This window comes from Mastacembelus armatus, chromosome 23 (genome assembly GCF_900324485.2).
Source record: "Mastacembelus armatus chromosome 23, fMasArm1.2, whole genome shotgun sequence".
Lineage (NCBI taxonomy): Eukaryota > Metazoa > Chordata > Actinopteri > Synbranchiformes > Mastacembelidae > Mastacembelus > Mastacembelus armatus.
The window spans coordinates 7,761,359-7,782,753 of NC_046655.1; the positions used below are offsets into that span (position 1 = coordinate 7,761,359).

General features: G+C 40.7%; 4 protein-coding genes across 7 annotated transcripts; 2 read left to right on the forward strand and 2 right to left on the reverse strand.

Annotated features, from left to right (window-relative positions):
• Positions 1-3,078: 3,078 nt before the first annotated feature.
• On the forward strand, positions 3,079-8,032 carry LOC113142298 (aldo-keto reductase family 1 member B10-like). The gene is made up of 10 exons (XM_026327267.2): positions 3,079-3,261; positions 4,550-4,717; positions 4,872-4,988; positions 5,115-5,192; positions 5,355-5,477; positions 6,564-6,670; positions 7,087-7,168; positions 7,363-7,446; positions 7,546-7,628; positions 7,743-8,032. The coding sequence occupies exons 1-10, from the start codon at positions 3,196-3,198 to the stop codon at positions 7,783-7,785; spliced, it is 951 nt and encodes a 316-aa protein (XP_026183052.1). The 5' UTR covers positions 3,079-3,195; the 3' UTR covers positions 7,786-8,032.
• A 621-nt stretch (positions 8,033-8,653) lies between these two features.
• On the reverse strand, positions 8,654-12,202 carry LOC113142019 (aldo-keto reductase family 1 member B1-like). Its single transcript, XM_026326745.1, has 10 exons — positions 12,049-12,202; positions 11,541-11,708; positions 11,097-11,213; positions 10,875-10,952; positions 10,673-10,795; positions 10,473-10,579; positions 10,309-10,390; positions 9,945-10,028; positions 9,648-9,730; positions 8,654-9,535 (listed from the first exon to the last, which is right to left on the reverse strand). The coding sequence occupies exons 1-10, from the start codon at positions 12,112-12,114 to the stop codon at positions 9,493-9,495; spliced, it is 951 nt and encodes a 316-aa protein (XP_026182530.1). The 5' UTR covers positions 12,115-12,202; the 3' UTR covers positions 8,654-9,492.
• Positions 12,203-15,072: 2,870 nt separating this feature from the next.
• Positions 15,073-17,607, reverse strand: LOC113142417 (dnaJ homolog subfamily B member 9-like). The gene is made up of 3 exons (XM_026327433.1): positions 17,484-17,607; positions 16,994-17,235; positions 15,073-16,589 (listed from the first exon to the last, which is right to left on the reverse strand). The coding sequence occupies exons 2-3, from the start codon at positions 17,208-17,210 to the stop codon at positions 16,114-16,116; spliced, it is 693 nt and encodes a 230-aa protein (XP_026183218.1). The 5' UTR covers positions 17,211-17,235; positions 17,484-17,607; the 3' UTR covers positions 15,073-16,113.
• A 110-nt stretch (positions 17,608-17,717) lies between these two features.
• On the forward strand, positions 17,718-20,722 carry LOC113142445 (THAP domain-containing protein 5). Of its 4 annotated transcripts, none has more exons than XM_026327487.1 (3): positions 17,718-17,803; positions 18,410-18,596; positions 18,736-20,722. In XM_026327487.1, exons 2-3 carry the CDS (start codon positions 18,447-18,449, stop codon positions 19,477-19,479), a joined length of 894 nt encoding a protein of 297 aa, XP_026183272.1. In that variant the 5' UTR covers positions 17,718-17,803; positions 18,410-18,446; the 3' UTR covers positions 19,480-20,722. The 4 variants fall into 4 exon arrangements, with proteins under 4 accessions (XP_026183272.1, XP_026183273.1, XP_026183271.1 ...); XM_026327488.1 differs by having other exon boundaries at positions 17,723-17,770; XM_026327486.1 differs by having other exon boundaries at positions 17,729-17,796.
• The last annotated feature ends 673 nt before the right edge of the window (positions 20,723-21,395 follow it).

Consider the following 21,395-nt stretch of genomic DNA (forward strand, 5'->3'; position numbering starts at 1 on the left):
TCCTCCATTCCTCAGGCATCCTCTCACTCTCCAAGATCTTGTTAAGTAGCCCAGTCAAAAACTCTACTGCCACCTCTCCTAAACACTTCCATACCTCCACAGATATGTCGTCAGGACCAACTGCCTTTCCACTCTTCATCCTCTTCAATGCCTTCCTCACTTCATCCTTACTGATCTTTGATACTTCCTGCTCCACAACAGTCACCTCTTCTACTCTGTTCTCTCTGAATCGCCAACCTGTACAAATCCACCTCTCCCTCCTTAGAGTCCAACCTATTATATAAATCCTCATACACCCTTTTTTTGGCCATTGCCACCTCTACCTTCACTTTACGCTGCATCTCCCTGTACTCCTGTCTGTTCTCTTCTGTCCTATCAGTGTCCCACTTCTTCTTAGCTAACCGTTTCCTCTTAACACACTCCTAAACTTCCTCATTCCACCACCAAGGCTCCTGATCTGCTTTCCTCTTTCCAGATGACACACCAAGTTCCCTCCTACCTGTCTCCCTGATCACTTTAGCTGTAGCTGTCCAGTCATCTGGAAGAACCTCCTGAATTCCCAGAGCCTGTTTCAGCTCCTCCCTGAAAGCCACACAACACTCTTCCTTCCCTCTTCCCTCACCAACATGTCCATTAAAGTCTGCCCCAGTCACCAGTCTCTCACCACTAGGGATACCCTGAATCCCCTCATCCATCTCCCTCCAGAATTTCTCCTTCTCTTCTAACTCACATCCTATCTGTGGGGCATAACCACTGGCAACATTCAACATCACACCTTCAACTTCCAGCTTCAGGCTCATCACTCTATCTGACACTCTCTTCACCTCCAGAACATTCCTAGCAAAATCCTCCTTCAGGATAACTCCTACTCCATTCCTCTTTCCATCCACACCATGATAAAACAGCTTGAACCCTGCTCCTAATCTATAGGCCTTGCTACCTTTCCACCTGGTCTCCTGAACACACAAGATATCCACCTTTCTTCTCTCCATCATATCAGCCAAGTCTCTAGTTTTCCCTGACAAAGTCCCTACATTCAAAGTCCCTACTCTAAGTCCTACACTCCTGCCCTTCCTCTCCTCTCTTTGCCTATGAAAACGCCTTCCTCCTCTCTTTCTTCGACCAACAATTTCCAATTTCCACTGCCACCCTGTAAGTCAACAGCACCAGTGCCAGTCGTTGTTAACCCAGGCTACAACTGATCCAGTACGGAAGTCATATTTGTGATTCACATTTTTGATTTGGCTTAAGTCAGATGCCCTTCCTGACACAACCCTCTGGGGGACCAGCACATGAAGACACTGGATTGTGCCCCCCTGTGGTTCCATTGTCTTCATGGATCAATTCAACCTCAATAATCTCATATCCAAAAACAAGCAATGTACTTTAGAAATGACAGCGATTTACTCATGACATAGGGATTTCTCTCCCTGAGCTTATTGTTCGACAGACAGAACGTGTGGAATGAGAGTTGTGAGTGAACTCAGCAGGAGCTGACACTCTACATTAGATTTATGGGTGGAGATTATGACCCAGGGCACTCTGGCAGAAACAAAAGAAGACAGCAAAGCCAAGGCCAATGGGTGAGACATGAGGTGGAGAAAAAGAAAGAGGCAGGGAGAAGGGAGCAGAGGCCATGAAATGAAATGAGCTGTTAGAGCTCCCCAGGACAGGTCACGTCTTACTGGTGGAGTATCTGATCTGATGTAGAGCCTGTGAAAGACTGGACACCATGAGCTGCACTGAGAATTCATTATGGCCACATATACTAGAAAGTAATTTATTGGGATCTATATGAATTATATAAATATTATTTGTCAAATCACCATCCTCTCTCTGACCATAGCCTGTGAATATTTCCCCCTTTTTTCTTTAATTGCTTTAAGAAACACACTGAAACCTCACCCAAGTCTACACTCTTTGTCCAAAAGTTTCCTTGAGAGCCACTTGGTTTTGTTCGTGGTCTCTGTTGTATCTTCAAATACCTTGTCGTTTCCCTTTTCCTAAATCCTAATCGATGCACTCGGAAAAGCGAAACGGTATCCGCCTGCAGACGCAAAATAAGAGCCTCTGAAATGAAAACTTTCCCCCCTTCTTTTAGATGGCAATTGTATGTGGCTGTGTCTTCGTCTGGTTTACCTGTGGGTCTTTGATCATGACAGCATGCGACTGTGTTTGATTCCTGGGGTACTTTGACAGTTTGCAGGCTGGCAAAAGACCCTCTGCTGTCTGAAGTCAGATCAGACAAGACAGGGCCTAAAAAGCGTGCGTCCAGCTGGGAGAAGATCAGAAGAGACGCAAACTTTTAGCGAGAGCCATTGTGAGGTACACAGTGTCTGCCGGCTCCCATAACTTTTCCCTTTGTATGTTTTTTTTTTTTTTTTTTTTTTTTAATATTGCTCTCTTCTCCCACTCTTATCTTCTGCTCAGAGTGTTGAATGGCTCAGTTAAAGGTCTGTGAGGTTTTATCTGATTCTGACGAAAGAAAAAAAGAAGACACCTTGTATTTGTTCCCTCTTTCAGCTGTCTCTTGGGGTTTTAAGGCTGGTCTGTGTGTGCACACTGGCATTGGTGCACATCTCCTCTGCAGCATAAGAATCATTCTACAAGGAATATGTAAGTCAAAACAGTAAAGACTAATTATAATTTATGTGTTGGATGATGAATACACCCTCTGCTAATTTTCCTATGGATAAAGTTAAACCCAGTATTAGGTTTGTGCATGTAAGTGAAATAAACAGTATTACATTACAGTGTAATGTATTGGCTAATTCAGTTAATGTATGTGATGATATGGTTATGTTACTCTGGAGCCTCAAACACTGTCATGTGTAGTTATGTGTGGTAATGGTGCCCTCTAGTGGCTGAATAGGAGAAACGACCAAACGATCCAGAAAGCAGGAGGAATTGTGATCTTTTTAAAAACCTGGCCCCGATGTGCGTCCATGGGAAGTATATGAAAAGCCTAAAAACCCAGATTTATAAACTTTGATAGACAGCCTCCTCCTGAATAAGGAGAAAAGCCCGTAAAGTGCGGTTGTGGGGTACTTTAATGGAAGATTTCCAGTTTATTTTTAGGCTCTGGGATGGACCAATATAAAAGGCATTGTTAATTGAGCCACGGCGCCTGCGCTCTCGTTCCGCTGCATTTCTCCCGTCAAATGCGCTCAGCCTCGGCTCAGCCTCGGGAGAAAAATGGCAACTGCGGTGACGCTGAACACCGGGGCACAAATGCCCATAGTTGGACTGGGGACGTGGAAAGTGAGTTTTATTTTTACTCCGCTGTCTCACCGAGCACCGTGTGCTAGTTAGCGTTAGCTGGAAAGGGCTAACAGAAAACATGGCTGTGGGCTGTAACAGCGTTGTGACTCGTTAGTGCGAAGTTTTCCTCGAAAAATATCACTTTCTTTGCGGAAACGCTTGTATATTGTGTTGGCAGACATTTTTTATACGAGGCCTTTCTACAGGTTTGCAGAGCCGATTTTGTAGAAGTTGCCTAAGAAAAGCTGCACAGACAGGGACCCACAGACATGTGATCTGATCCCTTTGTTTCTATCATCAGCCTCTACAGCCCCTTGCACTTAGTTTGTAGGCTCATATTAGTAACATTTCACGTATTGTATATATTGTAGTACTGTTTAGACAATAGCCTCCTTCATTGCACTCTCCATAACAATCTATGCTCATAACTATGTGAACAGTAGTTGTCATTCTCAAAGTAATCACAGCCACCGGCAAGTATGGTGTATATAACGTGTATTTCTCATATATATCTCTTGCATTGTTATTCATAAGTGATCATGTTTGTCACTGTTACAAATGCACTTCTGGTGCTGACTGTGTTACTGTAACATGTGCAGTGGCAATAAAGTTTAATCTAAACTAATTTAGTTATCATCTGTTCAAGGAACTAAACAGAAAATCAGGAACTTATGCTCGTTGTTAGACAAAGGCCATTGTCTTCCAGCCACACCCAGAGTGGCACCTTTGGGCGTCCACCTCTGGTTGGGTTGTATGTGCTGTGGCATTTTTGCTGACAGCCTGATGTAGGGCCCCGTGTTATAGAAGCCGTTACAGCTTTACTGAGGGTCCTCATTGCCAAACCACCAGGAGACGTAAATGTTGTGACTGTTAACATCAAATAGATTTCACTTGAATATCCGTAATTACATTTCAGATATTTAAAATGACATTTTGACTAATTAAAAGTAGTCACAATCCCAAATATATCTAAGACATCTCCTAAATGTGACAAATTACAAATATCTTTAATCGGAACTATGACTAGTCAAAAGTCCAATAAAACATCTGTAATTCGACTTTTGACTAGTCAAAATGTAACTGCAGATATCTTAACTTACAGTTTTGACTAGCACCTCTGGGTGCCGGTGCTACAAATTGAGCCCAGCCCTGTTGCATAATCTGTACAGTAACATAAGTATGCATATAAATATTTACCAAGGTGTGTTTATGGTGCACGGAGGTGCTGGGTACATCTGTACCCAGTGCTGGTCAACACTAGTTGTAACTAGCCAACCCTGCGTATTAGTCTCCCACAGGTAAAGTCACAGAAGCTGTGAAAGCAGCTATCTTGGCTGGCTACAGGCACATCGATGGAGCGTATGTCTACAAGAACGAGGCAGAAGTGGGAGAAGGTGTCAGGGCCATGATCAAGGATGGCGTGGTCAAGAGAGAGGATCTTTTCATAGTTAGCAAGGTGAGCTGCGATCCGAATCCAAGCTGTGCTTGTAGTACACACACACACACACACACACACACACACACCCACCCACACACCACATATGTCCACATTTCTCCCCCAAGAAGCATGTAGGATTGCTCACTGACTACCCAGTCCTTATGTTTCACAGCTGTGGTCCACTTTTCATGAGAAGGCCCTGGTGAGGAAAAACATTGAGAAGACTCTCAGTGATCTTAAACTGGACTACCTGGACCTCTATCTAGTGCACTGGCCCATGGGTTTCAAGGTATATTCTCCCAGAAATATGTAAATCTTTGTATGCTAATTGTTTTGAGTCCGTGGAATCTGCGGTCATAGTTTTGAAGTTATTAATTCATAGTTACATAAGAGTAAACCATTGTTTGTGTTGCAGCCTGGCAGTGAGCTCTTTCCAACAGACAGCTCAGGAGATACTATCAGTGATAATACTCACTTCCTGGAGACCTGGGAGGTGAGATCATCACACAACACCTCACTTATATCAGGCATAAGCATGCAAACAGGAAAAAACATGTTGGGAATCGTCAAGATCAAGTTTTTTTTTTTTTTTAAAAAAGGAGTTCAGGTTTAGTAGCCACACTCTGTAAACACAAGTTCTGGTCACATTTCTCAGGGGATGGAAGAGCTGGTGGATGCTGGTTTGGTGAAAGCTATTGGTGTCTCCAACTTCAACAAGGGGCAGATTGAAGCCATTCTCAACAAGCCAGGCCTCAAGTACAAGCCTGTCAACAACCAGGTACACTAAAGGATTTGCTTATTTAAGTGAAGGCACCTTGCTGTGACATTTCTGTCTGATACACATTTGCAGAACCAGCATTTCACTTGGCAACTGTAGAGACCAGCTGCTGTTTAAACTGACATATTCAGCCTTTCAAGATCTAGCATGTTTGATTCAAGAGCAGCAAGAAAAAAAGAAACATTTCATGATTGCTGCTGCTTTAAAGGCAAAAGGCCATAATGACATTATCTGTCTGCTCTTATAAGGCCTAAGAAATAAATGGCTGCTTAATTTGTAAAAGGGCACAGCAGTTTCCCCTCAGGCTGGACCAATTAGCTGAAGTGACCTTGTTTTTTTGCTGTTTTCCAGAGGCATCATTCACCATTAATGTCTTGGTTTATCTGGTTATTTTGTGTGTCTGATTACAGCATCATTACACTCCAAACACAGAACAAAATTATATATAAAGAGAGAGAGGAAGAGTGAATATATCCATAAAATGAGGCCAAGTACTGAAATCACATAAATGTTCTGTGGTGTATCATTTATGAACTTTTGTAGAATATTTTAAACCACATGATCAATGACAGTGTAGATTTTTTTTTTTTTTTTTTTTTTTGCTTTGGAGTCCAAGTTGATTTGGTTAGATGTTTGCAGATATGCCATTCATTCATTTACACCTTGTCCTTACCCTGCATACATGATTCTCACTTATTTCTGTCACTTTAGCAAAGTAGAAATTTTCTTAGGAACCCAAATATCACAAATTGTGACATTATATTATAAGTATTAAATCATGTTACTATGACTAAAAGTTGCTGAGTATTTTACTGGTCAGTGATTGGACTCCAGAGCTGTGTCATTGATAACAGATTAAACACTGCACTGAAGCTACTGTCAAATGTGTGTAGAAAATATTTCAAAACTAGGACAGTTTGCATTTACATATACAAATACATCTGTACATTGTATTGTTTATAGCAAAGCCCACGTTTTAAATGTCATGAAAAATGTGTAGCCATCTTAGTATTTATTCTGTGGTTTGCAGAAACTATGGCGTGATACCCAGTGTTTCCCACTGTGCTTGTGTATTTGTTCCACCAGGTGGAGTGCCACCCGTACCTGACCCAGGAGAAGCTGATCGACTACTGCCACTCTCAGGGCATCACAGTGACTGCTTACAGTCCTCTGGGCTCCCCTGACAGACCCTGGTCAGTAAACCTAGACAGTCACAGCTGTGACATTAACACAATGCATGCGAAAGTGTAAAATGTTGTATTTTTTTAAATATCTATCTCCAGACTACTACAAAATGGCACATTTTTGTTTGGTTGCCATGTCAGTATTGGTAAAACTCCACTGGGTGTGTCATGTCGCTTTGGTTAGTTTCAAGTTGTGACTGTAGTTCCTCTTTCTGTACAGCTTGGCTCTGTTTATTATTAGTTATAGTCCTTTTTGGTGTCATGTTGCTTTGTAAAAAGGCGTGTACAGGTAATGAATGTTTTTCATAGATGCCCAACTTAAGTGTCTCTGGTAAAGCTGTTTGCTGAAGCATTTCTATTATCTTGTGTACTGTCAATTGTCAGCAACATGATAGTTTGTACTGGATGATGTATTTAAACTGCAGGGCTAAACCAGAGGACCCCTCACTTCTGGAGGACCCAAACATCAAGGCCATTGCTGAGAAGCACAAGAAGACACCTGCTCAGGTGCAGCACGAACTAAGAAAAAATTAAATTAAACACTTTTGAAAAAGAATTCCTGTTCATGTCTTAAAGAACATCTCTTGAGTTTATTCTTGATCAAGAGCGAAATAAGTGGTTGATCTAAATACCCTTCACATCACCCTTACTGTTATTCAACCACTAATCGTCTCTGTGTTAATACACTTTCTCTTTGCCAGGTCCTGATCCGCTTCCACATCCAGAGGAACATGGTTGTGATCCCTAAATCAGTCACACCTCAGCGCATTCAGGAGAATTTCCAGGTAATTAGCTGCAAACTGTTGAGATGATTTCTAAGATTAGACCTCAATCTGCTTCGCTCACTTCATTTTTTGGCTCATGCATGAGCCAAATCTTTGCAGGTGTTTGACTTTGAACTAACTGAGGAGGAAATGAAGACCATATTAGGATTCAACAGGAATTGGAGAGTCTGTCCAATGCAATGGTAAAAACAATTATCAGTGTCTATTTCTTGAACTATTTTTTTTTTTGGTTTGTTTATATGCACCAGGCAGCCTTGACTTGAATTTCCCCTTCCTGTTTTTTTTCCCCTCTGTAGGAGCACAAAGCACAAGGACTATCCTTTCAATGCTGAATACTGAGAGGATCAGTGCTGATCTTAGTGGGTGCAGCAGTTTGCTTCTTTACCCTTTTAAAATCCTGGGTTCCCTGTCCTTAAGAGCTGTGCTAATGTGGCCTCATGTCAGATTGATATTTTCATGTTAGAGTTCTCAGGACAAGAAAAAGCCGAATTTTGTTACTGATCATGTCTCCATACAGTTTACACACTCCAGATGTACAGTATTTACACTCAAGGTCAAGTAATGACAATAAAATTCATTACAGGTATGAGCTCTTACAATGGTCGAATCAAGTATTGACATTTTCCTTATGGAGTCAGTTTCCATCCTGTCTGTCTCTTAGCTGGTAGTAACATGAAGCAAATAACTTTTTTATTTTAGTGCTACCTGTTTTTACACCTAATTTCTGTCACAGAAGTTTGACTACTTTATCACTGTGGGGCAGAAGTATTGGTCCCTTAGGGCATAACTTTGACTGCAGCATTATCTGAAATACTGAACTTCTTGAGATTTAAGTGCTTTCTGCTTTGAGTCATATTTGGCAATTGCTATGCTCACTTTCACATCTCAGCTGTTTTTTTTTAAGCATTACAGTAAAGACCTGTCGGAGAAAATAAAAAGTTGGTGAAAGTTAAAAATAACTCGAACGTGTGTATGTTTGCTGTTTGTCTAAAATGCCACAAGGGGTCAGACGACCTCACTTTCAAAAGCTGCTGTTAAATGTAAGTATGAAACAACATTATGAGCTTTTATTAATATTCTGTTTGACAGGAAATTAAGGCTGATAAAGACTAAACAGACTCCAGACTGTAAGTAAGTTAATTCCATGAAGTCTGAGGAGCCAGGAGGACTGATGTCAAGTTCAACCAGTATGAACAGTGAATCATGATCAGGTCAAATTTTTAATTGGATTTTACTTGTATTGCCAAAAACAAAGTTTTTACAGCAAGATAGAGAGGAAATTCAAAGTGCTTCACATATATTAAATGCATCAGATACATTAAGAAATGAAGCATCAGCACAGGAGTTAAATATATCCTGAAAAGGTCGAGCCAGTAAATTAACAGTATGAGCACTAAATAAATGTTGCATTAAATAAGGGTTAATATTAGCAGTTTTAAACCCTAATTATTGTAACATAGTTTTTAGTGGGCCAGACTGACTGCTGGGCAGGCATTAAGATGACAGAGCCTGCCTTTGTCCTTCTGGAAGAAGATGTCCTTCAGCTATTCTGACTGGTTTGGTTTTGTTTAATTTTATTATCTAACACAACAGGATTGTCCCATTTCCTATAGGAGCATCTAGTATCTTCTGAACAGCCCTGACCTAGATCCCCTTTTCTGGATTTTTCTCTGTTTATAAAAAAAAAAAAAATTCATGCAATTTTTTTTTTTTTTTTTCCTGGATAAAAAACTTGTATTAGGTCCGAAATGAGCCCATGCTTCAGTGTCAACATAATGAGACAATTGTTTCAGTGTTTTCAGGTGGTTTAAAATGCTGCAGATCTGTCCGTCTCTCCAGTTGAAGAATAGCATTTATAATGCTTATTTTCAATTACGTTCATCCTATGTAATGAAATTATACAGTCACTACATTTTAACAAAACAAGTGGTGTAATAGCTGCACAACATATTGTGTTTGACATTCTAAACAGCAGTTCACAAGCACAACTGGTAGAGAATGTTAATCAGGCTGTGATGCAAAGGATGAATCATAATGTCTGATGAGTTAGTAGTCTGTGTTCAGGGGGAAGTCTTTGTGTTTCGAAGCCCTGTAGAGAAAAGACAGGCAACACGCATGACTTGAGTTTAAGATAGTTCACCCCAAACGATAAGGTAATAGTCCCATATTTAGTCCCCTATGATTTTCCTGCCCTTACTCACCATGTTATTGGGAATGCTCTCCAATTCATGTTCAAGCTCAACAACGTCTTCATGTCGTCTTTGCTCAGCTCAAAGTCAAACAGCTGAAAGGGGAAAAAAAACAAAACCGATAAGCAATACACACAGCCTGAAACAGACCATAGACCTGAACTATGCAATCAACATGCACACCCAAAAATAACTAGTTTATATCTGTTTTTACTCATTTAACTTCTTTTTACTTAACTAAGCATAGATCTGACAAACTGTTTGAATGTGCAGACCGGATAAATAATTAGCTTCTGAAGTTTGCTATACCTGTAAATTATCCCTAATTCGATGGGGTGTTACTGACTTGAAAACAACAATCACGTTCCTCTGGATGTGGAACCTGATGAGAACCTGGAGTTAAAAAAAACAAAAACAAAGCATTGTTAATGCATATTCAGGCATCTTTGCATAAATACATTTTTGGTGGCTCACCACACAAGGCCTTGCCTTGCATGGTTAGCGTTTCATAACAAACCTTTTCATCCATCATGTGAGTGCACTGACTTCATCCTCACTAACTCACTAGTGATGTATATTAAAGCAGTACAAAGCAGTTCTGTCCTTTTTTATGATTTTTAATTGGATTTTTAATGCTTATATACATTATACAGTATATAAGATTCTTTCTCACCTGTGCTGGAGTCTTGTTGTACTTGCTAGCAATGGCCTTGATCTTGGGATCCTCGAGCAGACAGGCTTTATCAGATGAAGCCCTTTTGGATATAAGAACAGAACAAATGATAGCTACTATTCTTGACGTGTAAATGTAACATTGCTGCTGTAGGTGGCTCTCACCAGGGTCTGTCTGGAGAACCCAGGGCGCTGTAGGCAGTCACTGAGATGCCCTTTGAGTGGCAGTAGTTGATCAGCTTCTCCTGGGTCAGGTATGGATGGCACTCAATCTGGAGAAACACCCAAGCACTTTAGCTTTTCATTTTCTTCTTGTGCTACCTTTGCAATGTGTTATCTTGCACAGTGGAAATTGTGTCATGCACCTGGTTGTTGGCAGGCTTGTACTTCAGGCCTGGCTTGTTGAGTAGGGCTTCAATCTGGTCTTTGTTGAAATTGGAGATGCCAATAGCTTTAACCAGTCCATCATCTACCAGCTTCTCCATAGCCTTTTAGACACATGACACACTGGTATTAGTGATGTATCACAGGGGTTGATAATTACACATTCATCTGCACTTAAATTACCTCCCAGGTGTCCAGGAAGTTGCTACCATCAGAAATGAGCTGTTGATTCTCATCTGATGGAAAAAGCTCGTCACCTGGCTGTAGTGGCAAAAAGAAAGCAAATAGAAAATTCAGAAAGTCCACGACATGTAAATGTTACATAAATGTCACCTGTTTGATTAGACAGATAACAGAGGCCAGTCAGGCCGCACTGGTTTATGGCAAGGACAATGACATGTGAACCTTAGCTCCCATGGGGAAGTGCATCAGATAGAGATCCAGGTAATCCAGTTTCAGATCACTGAGGGTTTTCTCACAGGCTCCCCTCACCAGAGATGGAAGGTGGAAGGTGCACCATAACTGAAAGGCAGAGATTTTAATAGGGATTGTGTGCAGCATAGAGAGGGGCATGCTGCCAGGCCTGCTGAGAACACTATAGTGAGGTATTACAGGAGAGAGTCTTGACTTCCATGTCTGTTCTCTAGGTCTGTGCACAGATTATACATTACATGTGTTTCTCTATAATCGTATCACTCACTCTACTTTCCTGGGTCTAAGGGTCAAATGAGAAACCAATGATATATATATATATATATATATATATATATATATATATATATACTGTAGTTTGTCATTATCTTTAATGATTAGCATATCTATAGTGTGGGTTTACTGTTTGAACCATACCTTACTGACAATGAACAGATCTTTCCTTTTGACCACTCCTTTGTCAATCATACTCTTCAGTCCAGCCCCAACTTCTTCTTCATTTTCATACACATAAGCACCATCGAAATGTCTGCAACCAGCACTTATAGCCAGCTTCACAGCCTTGGTCACCTTTCCTGGGGCTGACTACAAGGATGAGATAATACATAGATACACATTAGTAAAGATATATTTACATTGTGTAACTTCTGCTACACTGATCTCATGAAGCAGAGGTTGCTGTGCAGTGAAGTGTTGGGAGAGTCAGAAACCTCTTTAAACCTATAGTTTGCAGGTACAGTAATTAAGACACATTAGCACAGTTAATACATATCAGTGAACCACTGAATGTTAGGTAGAGAGGCCAAATATCAAATTCATTCAACTGTCTATTTTCTGTGAACATTTGGTGAGAGGCATGGTCAGCATGGACAGGGCACCAGTCTGCCACAGAGCTGCTAAAAGTACATAAATCAGTGGCTCTTACCTTCCATGTTCCAAGACCCACAATAGGCATCTTTGCTCCAGTGTTGAGTGTAACTGCAGGTATCATGTTGGTGATCTTCTGTCGCAGTTCTCAGTTGAGCAGCTATTTTTACAAGTGGGCTCTTTGCTTTGCTGCACTCAGAAAAAAGGCAGGCGTAAGAATCAGAGAGGAGGGGTTCGTGGAAACAAAGTGTGTGTGGCTTTCCTACTCTTCTATACACGCCCTTCATCCAGGCCACAGAAACATTAAAGTCCAGATAGAGGCACAACAGGCATGAATCAGCACTAAATGTGACCATATTAGATTTGTAACTGCAGAGTGTGAAATATGTGCCAGACTTCTGACCAGTCAGGCGCAAGTTGTTTGTGTCTTCTCTGACTGCTCAAGGAAATTTCTTTTTGTAAAAGTTAATTTAAGCCTATCATAAGACTGCATGAAGCTCACACCTATTTATGGTTAATAATCAGTGAAAGTGCAGCATTGTAGCTTCATCTTTGAGTAAGTGTAAAATGTCACCGCTTTGAGGGATACTGCATCATGAAATCAGTTATCATGTAGTTTCCATTTAGCCTCCAGCCAACAGCAACTGATAATATAACACGATCATTTACAGCTACAGATTTTTAGTGTTTGAGATCAGATCATGTTAAATGCATTCTTCCATTAGACATTAACTCTTCCTCACTGTAGGTTTAATGCAGCCTGTTACATAACAACATGGCTTAGATGCAGAAACTGAATAGATCATTTAATTTCATCTCTTAACATGTAAAGTGAAGAATGAGTTTATTCAGTTACATGATTTGCTAAAGGTTCTAGTTAATAAACACACCTGCTTGTTTTCACATCACACATCTGTTCATCTCTTATAATCTGAGGACATCGAGTATGAATTGCCTGATTAAACATTTATCTGACTCCATTGGTTCATGAGGTTTAAACAGTTAAAGTAGCTCCACCCAGATTCAACCTGAGCACAAGTCTAAATATAACAGCAAGCGGCGATGAACGGCCCTCGACTCGAGCGAACCGCCTCCCTCAGCGGACCGCCTCCAAGAGCGATCCGCCGCGGGCCCCAACTTCGAACAGACGCACATTTCCAGATGTACTGAGACACAAAAACACACCGACACACATATTAAGACATTAACAAACATATTCAGCCACACACACCATTGCACACACCCGTGGACACATGCAGAGCAAGAATCCTACACATTTATTGTCCTACATTTTCATTTGACAGGACTACCAAAGCTGAGGTGGGGGATTTTGGTCCAATTGGCTTTTTTGATCGGGATGCCCTAATGGATTTTTAAGCCAAGTTTGGTGCAGTTCTGACAAACTAAATTTTGGATATTTATTCAACTATTGCACCTTTAAGTTTAAAACTCCCATTGGAAAGCAATGGTGACTCTCGGTCATCGTCACAGCAACAGCGTGGAAAATAGAGCATGGGTCTGATTGGCTTTTTTGATCATCACACCCTAATGGATTTTAGGACAAGTTTGTGCATTTTGGACAAACTAAATTTTGGCTGTCCATGTGATTTCATCTCTCAGTACAGCTTTCCCATAGGAAAACAATGGAACAATGGAAGGCACTTCAGGTCACCGGCAAGGCAACAGCGTTGAAAATAGAGCATGGGTCCAATTGGATTTTTGTACCAAATTTGGTAAAGTTCTGACAAACTAAAATTTGGCTCTCCATTCAAATTTTCAAAACATTGTACAGGGGGCGCTATAGCACCTACTGTGATTTTGTTCAATCACCTTGATTCAGCCCCCCGGGGTCTAAAATTCATCAATTGGTCAGATTCAAATCCGACAATGCGTGTGCGATCTATCACAGCTTGAAGGTGCCAAAAACGTACGTCAACTTTCCGCGTCCCTCAAAGGAAAACCGTAAATATTAATTTCGAAATTTGGATAAGTTTGGCTGCCCAGGAATGGGCTCTTTCGATCAAAAGGCCCAAGGAGGAATTCGTTCAAGTTCGAGGTGAGCAAAAACAGCGAACCCAATGATCTCAAGTTAAACTCCCAACTGGTGGACTTCCTGTTGGTCATGTGACGTCGACATAAGTGTTTTTGCTTGGCCCGACATGAAGAATAAACATGTGTCGCGCATTGCTACGTCATGGTGGGGTGTGGGTCAACACTTAGACGCTGCCTGAAGTGGCCCCCCGTTCGCTTAGTCGTCCCTTGCACGTTGAGTAATAACAATAATCCCTGCGCCTTGACCTTCGGTCGGTGCTCGGGCCTAATTACAGGTAAGGTGCAAACACCTGGGCATATGCCTTTTTTTTTTTTTTCCAGAGCAGCCTTTAAGAACTTTGGTAGCAACTTTCACCCATGTTGTTTTGGTGAGTTGGCATTTTATAAAATGTTTAGGTAATCTTCTGTAATTATCACTTCTATAAATGACCTCATCAGGTTTAGGTTTGAAGCAAAAAAGAAGAAATGCTAATTTCTTACCATGCTCCCTATAAGTAGATCATAATGTGTGCTTTGCCAAGCTTTGATTAATCTAGTTTCTTTCTAAAATATTTTCTAACTCACATTGACTTTTTTTTTGACAATTTATAATACCGTTTATCCAGTATCTACATTTTGCTTTCACAGGCTGTTGCAATCGGTGTCTTAAACACCTCCCTCCTACAGTACATTGTGAAATTACGCTCTCTACTGGATGCTGATCTGAACAGCAACTTTGTAGAAAATCACTTGGGTAGATTATGAAACACTGCTGTCTCTCTTGATGTAGAGCTAAGTACGTAAGAGGAGCTTCTTATAATGTACAGCAGACTAAAACAAAAAAAAATCATATTTTTATTTTTAGCTCCTAGTCCTACTTTAATGAATTAGAACTATCTACTACCCATCAGATTCTAAATTTGTATTAGTAACCTGGATTTCATTATTCATGCTGCAAACAATAGGTTTTTTTTCCCAAAACATATTTCTTTTTATGATGAATAGATGCTTTTCTCCTACTTCTCCATTACAAAACACATTGTTCAACAAGTTGTTCTTGCAATTCTTTATTCTTCACACATTATCCTACCAATCAACATTCAAAGCACTCACACATACACACACTCACGCTTTCACACAAAGTGCAGACATTAGACAATGACATTACCATAGCACTGTCTATGAAGGATAGGCAACATGAAGAGCAAAGGTGCTAAATATTGCACATTACAATCAGTTCAGGAAACTTTTCAGGCCATTCAGCTTCACTGGCAAATAACCCCAGGGCTCATAACCATTAACAACAACTGGTTACAAATGTGGTGAAGTGTACACAAACTTTGCCTGTGGCTACATTAACCAGTATTTGTCATGGGACTGATGTGATTTTCCTCGCTGACTAAGTGAAGGTAGATTGCGTGTCTGGAAAGAAAATAAAACGAGGTAACATTTGATGATGACCCACTTGGACACGTCAGGATGTGAAGCTCCATTTTATCAGCAAAAACTGATGCTAGTGCTTTAAATCCAAATGTTTCAGATTTACTTATGTAATCATGTAATCTTTAAACTGATAAAAACCAACAAACAAAATGCACAAATCTAGAGTACATAATGCTAAGTTCAACACAGCCTGGTTTTATATTAGCTAAATGTTCATGTTGAGAACAAAATAATGGTTTGGCCTCAGTAGCTGCAGAATGTGAACAATTGTGATGTTTATATATTGCCACACCATTCTCAACCTTAGGCCTTACCTAAGTTAAGTAGATTGTACCATCATAAAAATTTAACACAGGTAAACTTGTTTAAATTGAAAAGCTCAATAAGGTGGAGGTATTTGAATGAACCTAGGGCTTACTATCATGCTATGAGCAATCATATGAGTATGTTATTGCTTGGAAGCAGCCATTTATCAGGCTATCTTGGATATTTGTTCCTAGAGGAAATTACATACAGAAAATTACAAAAGCCACACAAAATCATTCTCGATTACATCTTTAGTGATAAATTAGCATTAAATTCCAAAACCACAAATCCCTGACAGTGTCCCAAGTGGCGGCTGTCTGTAAAGCCATGTTTTCTGTTTGTCTCAGGAGCAGTCAGTGAAGGTGGTCACCATGTTTCCCCGACGCTGGGTCACTGTCCTGCAGTGCTGTTTGCTTGAGCCCTGGAATCTGCTTTCAGTCCTGGTACTGTGTGTGTTAAAGGAGAACATCTTCTCTAAGTCCTCAAACATATCATCAAAGAGTCCTCCACCAAAGGCCCCCTGCTGGAACTGCCTCCTTTGCCTGTTCATAGCCTCACGGTGGGCCTGGAAGTGGCTGTCAAAGTGTCTCTTTTGGTGGGGGTGGGGATGGGAATGGGAGTGAGAGTGAGAGTGAAAATGGTGGTGTTGCTGAGCAAAAGGATCATGGTCTCTGAAAATGTCATCAAAGTTGAAGTGGTGGTTGTGGTTGAAGTTATAGTTGCCACCTCCTCCTCTTCTGTAACCATCGCCCAGTGATGGGCCATGGCCAGACTGGTCATACACTCTCCTCCTCTTATCATCTGATAACGTCTCATATGCTGGAAAAGAAAGATAGGCATTACATCACTGACGCTATGATACAGTAGATTAAAGGCTTCTAAACGGTTTCACCATTTTAAGCCACATTATGCCACCTTCATTACTCATTTCTTATAAAACAAAAGAGAAATGTCCTGTAGGAGGTCAACTACATCTATTCCAGTTAGGCACCTGTAGTATACAACATATGCTTAAAGTCATGAGTGTTTCTATTTCACATACATAGGCTTAAATTGTTCACCTTTCCACTAGAGTTTATTCTAAAAAAGGACCACTGGGAAGGAAAAACGTGCCAACAGGTATTGTTCTCTTTCAGAGAAAAACTACCAGACGCCTTTCAAACTAATACAGGTAAGATTTAAGCATGTACGCACTGCAAAGTATTACGGAATGACTCACTCACCCTCTGCTATTTCTCTAAATTTGGCCTCAGCGTCTGGGTCCTTGTTTCGGTCAGGATGGTACTTCAGGGCCAGTTTATGGAAGGCCTTCTTGATTTGGCGCTCAGTCGCATCTCTGGGGACCCCCAATATCTCGTAGTAGTCTCTTTTGGCCAGGATGAACTCCGATATCAGCAGGATATTTACTGCTAGCAGCAGCACCGACTGCGCTGTGGCCATACCGCTGGTTTTGGCACCTTTGGGGCTGTGAAAACAGCAGTTAATGCTGTAACGTCAACTATTCAAGTAACAAACAGGGCAAAGCTTAGCTTACATGGCGTTATTAACAAATGTTAGCTGGTAGACGTTAACGTTACACGCAAGAAAATGACAAGTCACAGTTTTAGTGGAACAAGGGAAAACCCCAGTTAAATCCGCTTATCAACCAAACTCTGTAGTTTGTGCCCAGGTGCAGACAAAAAAAACAAATGCGTAGTGAAATAGAGGAATTACCTGGGGACAGGGTGTGAAACAGGCTAAGGAGAGTGTACTTCTATCAGCCGCCGACAGCTCCAGCTGACGTGAAACGAAAGCTAACCGTTGTTGACGAGCTGCATTCCTGAGCTGTAACACCACGACTCGCAACGCTATTGGCTGATTTCTGCACACAATGACTCAGACCTCTGCGATTGGTCGAAACAGCGAGCGCGTGGAGAAAGGGGGTAGCCAGTCATAAAAAAAAATACAAGCAAAGCGAGCTGGTGACCTGCTTGTACTTCCGTCTTCTCCTGTCAATTGAAGTATGACACCTAAACATGCTTCGCAAGTAAATGGTAGTATTTAGGAGATATATATACGGTGTGCTTGTTTGTTGGGCATTTAAAATCCGAAAACGCGTTATCGTTTGTAATTATAATGTATTTAATTACGTAGTCGTACAACGTCTTTGTAGTCATAGAAGGTACTTGAACTATCTTGATAAATAAAAGAGATAACACGTCATTTCCGCTATGGTAGCGACAACTCGGAAGTGACAGTTCACAAGCTACTTTATGTTTTCTAAAATATTTTTAGCAACAATCGTGTTTTTGTAAAGGGTTTTCATGTCGTTTCACTGCAGCTATGCCACGGTACTGCGCTGTGAAAGCTTGCAGAAACCGCGGGAGGACGGCATTTAAAAAAGCCAACAAGAGAATTAGCTTCTACCCGTATGTTTTGTTTGCTCTCTGCTGTGTCTATGATTTTGTTTGTTTAGTTTAGCTGCAGGTGCTTCTTGTGTACTAACCTTATCTGTTGAATGAAAGATTACCTACTCTGATGATACAAGAAGAGTCTGTGATATTGTTGGAGTAAATTTGCATTAATCACAGCGTTTGACAGTTTCAGTTTCAAGTCATTTATGTTTCTGACTCTTTTCTCTGTGTCCCCCCCACCCATAGGTTTCCCCTGCACGATGAGCCCAGGCTTCAGAAATGGATGGGCAATATTAAACAGGGGGAGTGGACCCCAAGTCGACATCAGTATGTGTGCAGCGAGCACTTTACAGAGGACTGTTTCGATATTCGATGGGGCATCCGCTACCTCAAGAACACAGCCATCCCAACCCTGTTTCTTTCAACTGAACATGTAGTTGTCTTACAACACAAGCTCTGAACAAATCTTTTCTAGATGTTTCTTTTTCTGCAGTGACTTTTTTTGCTATCACTTTCTTAATAGGCGTGCAGCTTTGTGATAATCTCTAATGAAAATCCTTCTTTTATTTCAGGATGGTGGGAAAAAAGTGTCCGTCATTAAAAGGAACCCCAAGGCCAAACCCAGGACTGCAGACGAGGACGCTGAGCCCACGGTATCTGACTCTACTCTCAGTAAGAGGCCACTCATTCTGAGCAGAGCGTGCAAACAGCCCCAGTCAAGTACAACAAACACTGCTGCCGAGCACACACAGATCATTTTTGAATCGCCTGTGGTGTCCAGTGCTGGCATCTCAGCGATAAAGACTGTTGCCTGTGAGGTACCAGGTGATAGTGGCATGACAGCAGCATCCTGCCTCACACCGTCCGCATACATCAAGTCCCACAGTGTAGATGAGATTGGCTCGACTGTGACCGCGTTGTGCTGTGAGTCAGGACTACCGTCCCCCGATGCTGAAGGAAGTGGGATCGGAGTTGGCCTCCAAGCAGCACTAGACCAGACTTTCGGCTTTGTCCCTGTAGAAATGATCAAAGACAAATCGTTGGACTGCTTTTCAGAGGAGAAGGAACCCAGTGAGGGTGAGCACATTTTTGCTTACGAGCACTCATACTGCAGACCAGACACGGACAAAGATCAGCTTTGGAGCAAGATCTTGAGTTTGCACGCAAAGATCATGGAATTGGATCGCAGAGAGGCAAGCACTGTGGCTAAAATCCATGCTCTGGAGGCAGAGATCGCTCTCCTGAAGAGAGATGGGGCTGCTTTTAAAGAGAAACAGAAGGCTTTAGAAAATTATATTTCATCCATGTTCGTCTGATTTTAAACACTGCAGTCAGACTGTGGTTGTGCATGTGTTTTAAATTGTTACCACAGAGTCATTTCTAGAGATATGTGGCACACGCTCCTACACGAACAATATATAAGACAGAGGCATTCATTTTACACAACTTGATTGGTAGTGTTCTGCAACACCATATTTTCTTTTACAGTTGTAGATCTGATTATCTTATTTCCCCCTGGTGGTGCTGTACGACCACCTGAATTTGCAGCACCTGAAAGCTTTAATGGAGCAATGATTTTCAGTGGCTATACTATTCATTACTGGCATATACCCAAGATTTTGAGTGAGACAGTCGCTCACCCAACATTAGAATTTTTTATGATTTGTGGTGACTTACTTGGGTTCAGAAAAGGACAGCGTCTTTATTTTATTTTTTTTTATTACCACATGCTGCCTGTTCAAATACATAGCTGCACTTTTAAGTTTCCCATTAGGAGTCAAGCACTTTTCCCACCAGATCACCCTCCTGAAGAGCTGTATGTTTCTTTAACTTAGTCTTAGCAGTGACTTTTTTTTCACTACTTCCATGGATGACGTTTTTTTACTACCTTGTTACACAACAACAAAATTATTTCCTCTTTAAGTCTGATGTCTGTTTGACCTGAACTACTGCTTGCATTTGCGAAAACAACCTAATTGTAAACATCAGTTATGACTTGACAGAGTTCACATCCTAAAATAACTAGAATCCATGTTTACAAGTGAGAACTTTAATTTGAAATGGAAATGTACAGTAAATGTGTGTCTTAAACCTTGTGTATCTCAGGGGACGTGGTTGTGTCTGTTCCTCCACTATGATCCTGCTTGTTTTAAAGTCCACAATGACATGACCATGAAACAGCAGTAGGATTTATCTCCCACTCCCAACCCTAGGGGCCCTGAATTAGTCATCATAGTATTTCGAGATATCTAATCCTATTTGAAGCAGACTTTCAGAGTAAAATGCACCATAGGCTGTTTCTGCACTGTACCAGACCAGGTCACTGAACCAAATGAACCGTATAAAATGGACTGCAATCATGTTACAGCATTGTATTTTTGAACCATATGTGTAATGGAAATGGGAATGAAATGTCTGTCAGCAACATGATATGTTAAAAAAACAGTATATCAGTGGTTGAGGCAAGGAGAGAAAAAACACCTGTTCTGCTGTTTAAACTGAACATAGCATATACATGTATTACATGAGATTTTTAATTAAAGGCGTTGTACATATTCATGAATTTGTAATGATGGAGTTTCTGCTTGTGAGAGCAAGGACACTAGTCTTTAATTTTATATACATCAATTTACGACACTGGCTAAATTGGTTTTTGAATTAAGTACAAAGTGATTGAGTTCACATTTGAATGGATTTGCAAAGTGCAATTTTTACATGACTCCAGGGTATTAACTAACTTCATATGAAAAGGTTGGAAGATGTCATATTTCTGTAGCAAAGAATGACCTGGGGCTCTGCTGCATCAGTAAAGATAAAGAGAATGTATTCTCCAAATTACTAATTAAAAGTAATGTTATATTTCTGTTCTGTGTTTTAAACGGGAATATCATAACACAGAAATAAGTGCAGTTCTTGATGGCAAAGTATAGTGGAGCATATTTTAATATACATTATATCTATATGTTACACGCTCTAATAAGGTTAGACTAAAACATTCATTTGTCCATCAGTCAATCCTAAAACTAAATAAGGAGTTTAATCTATAACGTGGGCGTCATAACAGCGAGTAAGTGGTATTGAATGTCTATGTCTTATGTTAATGTATTTTGTGTTATAATGGAGCTCCTGTTCTTTTTATGCAAGACAAATTTCAGATTGAGAATCTGACAAAGAATTTATCTATGTATCTCTGTCGTTTATAAGTGATGGATGCTTGATTTGTTAGAACGTG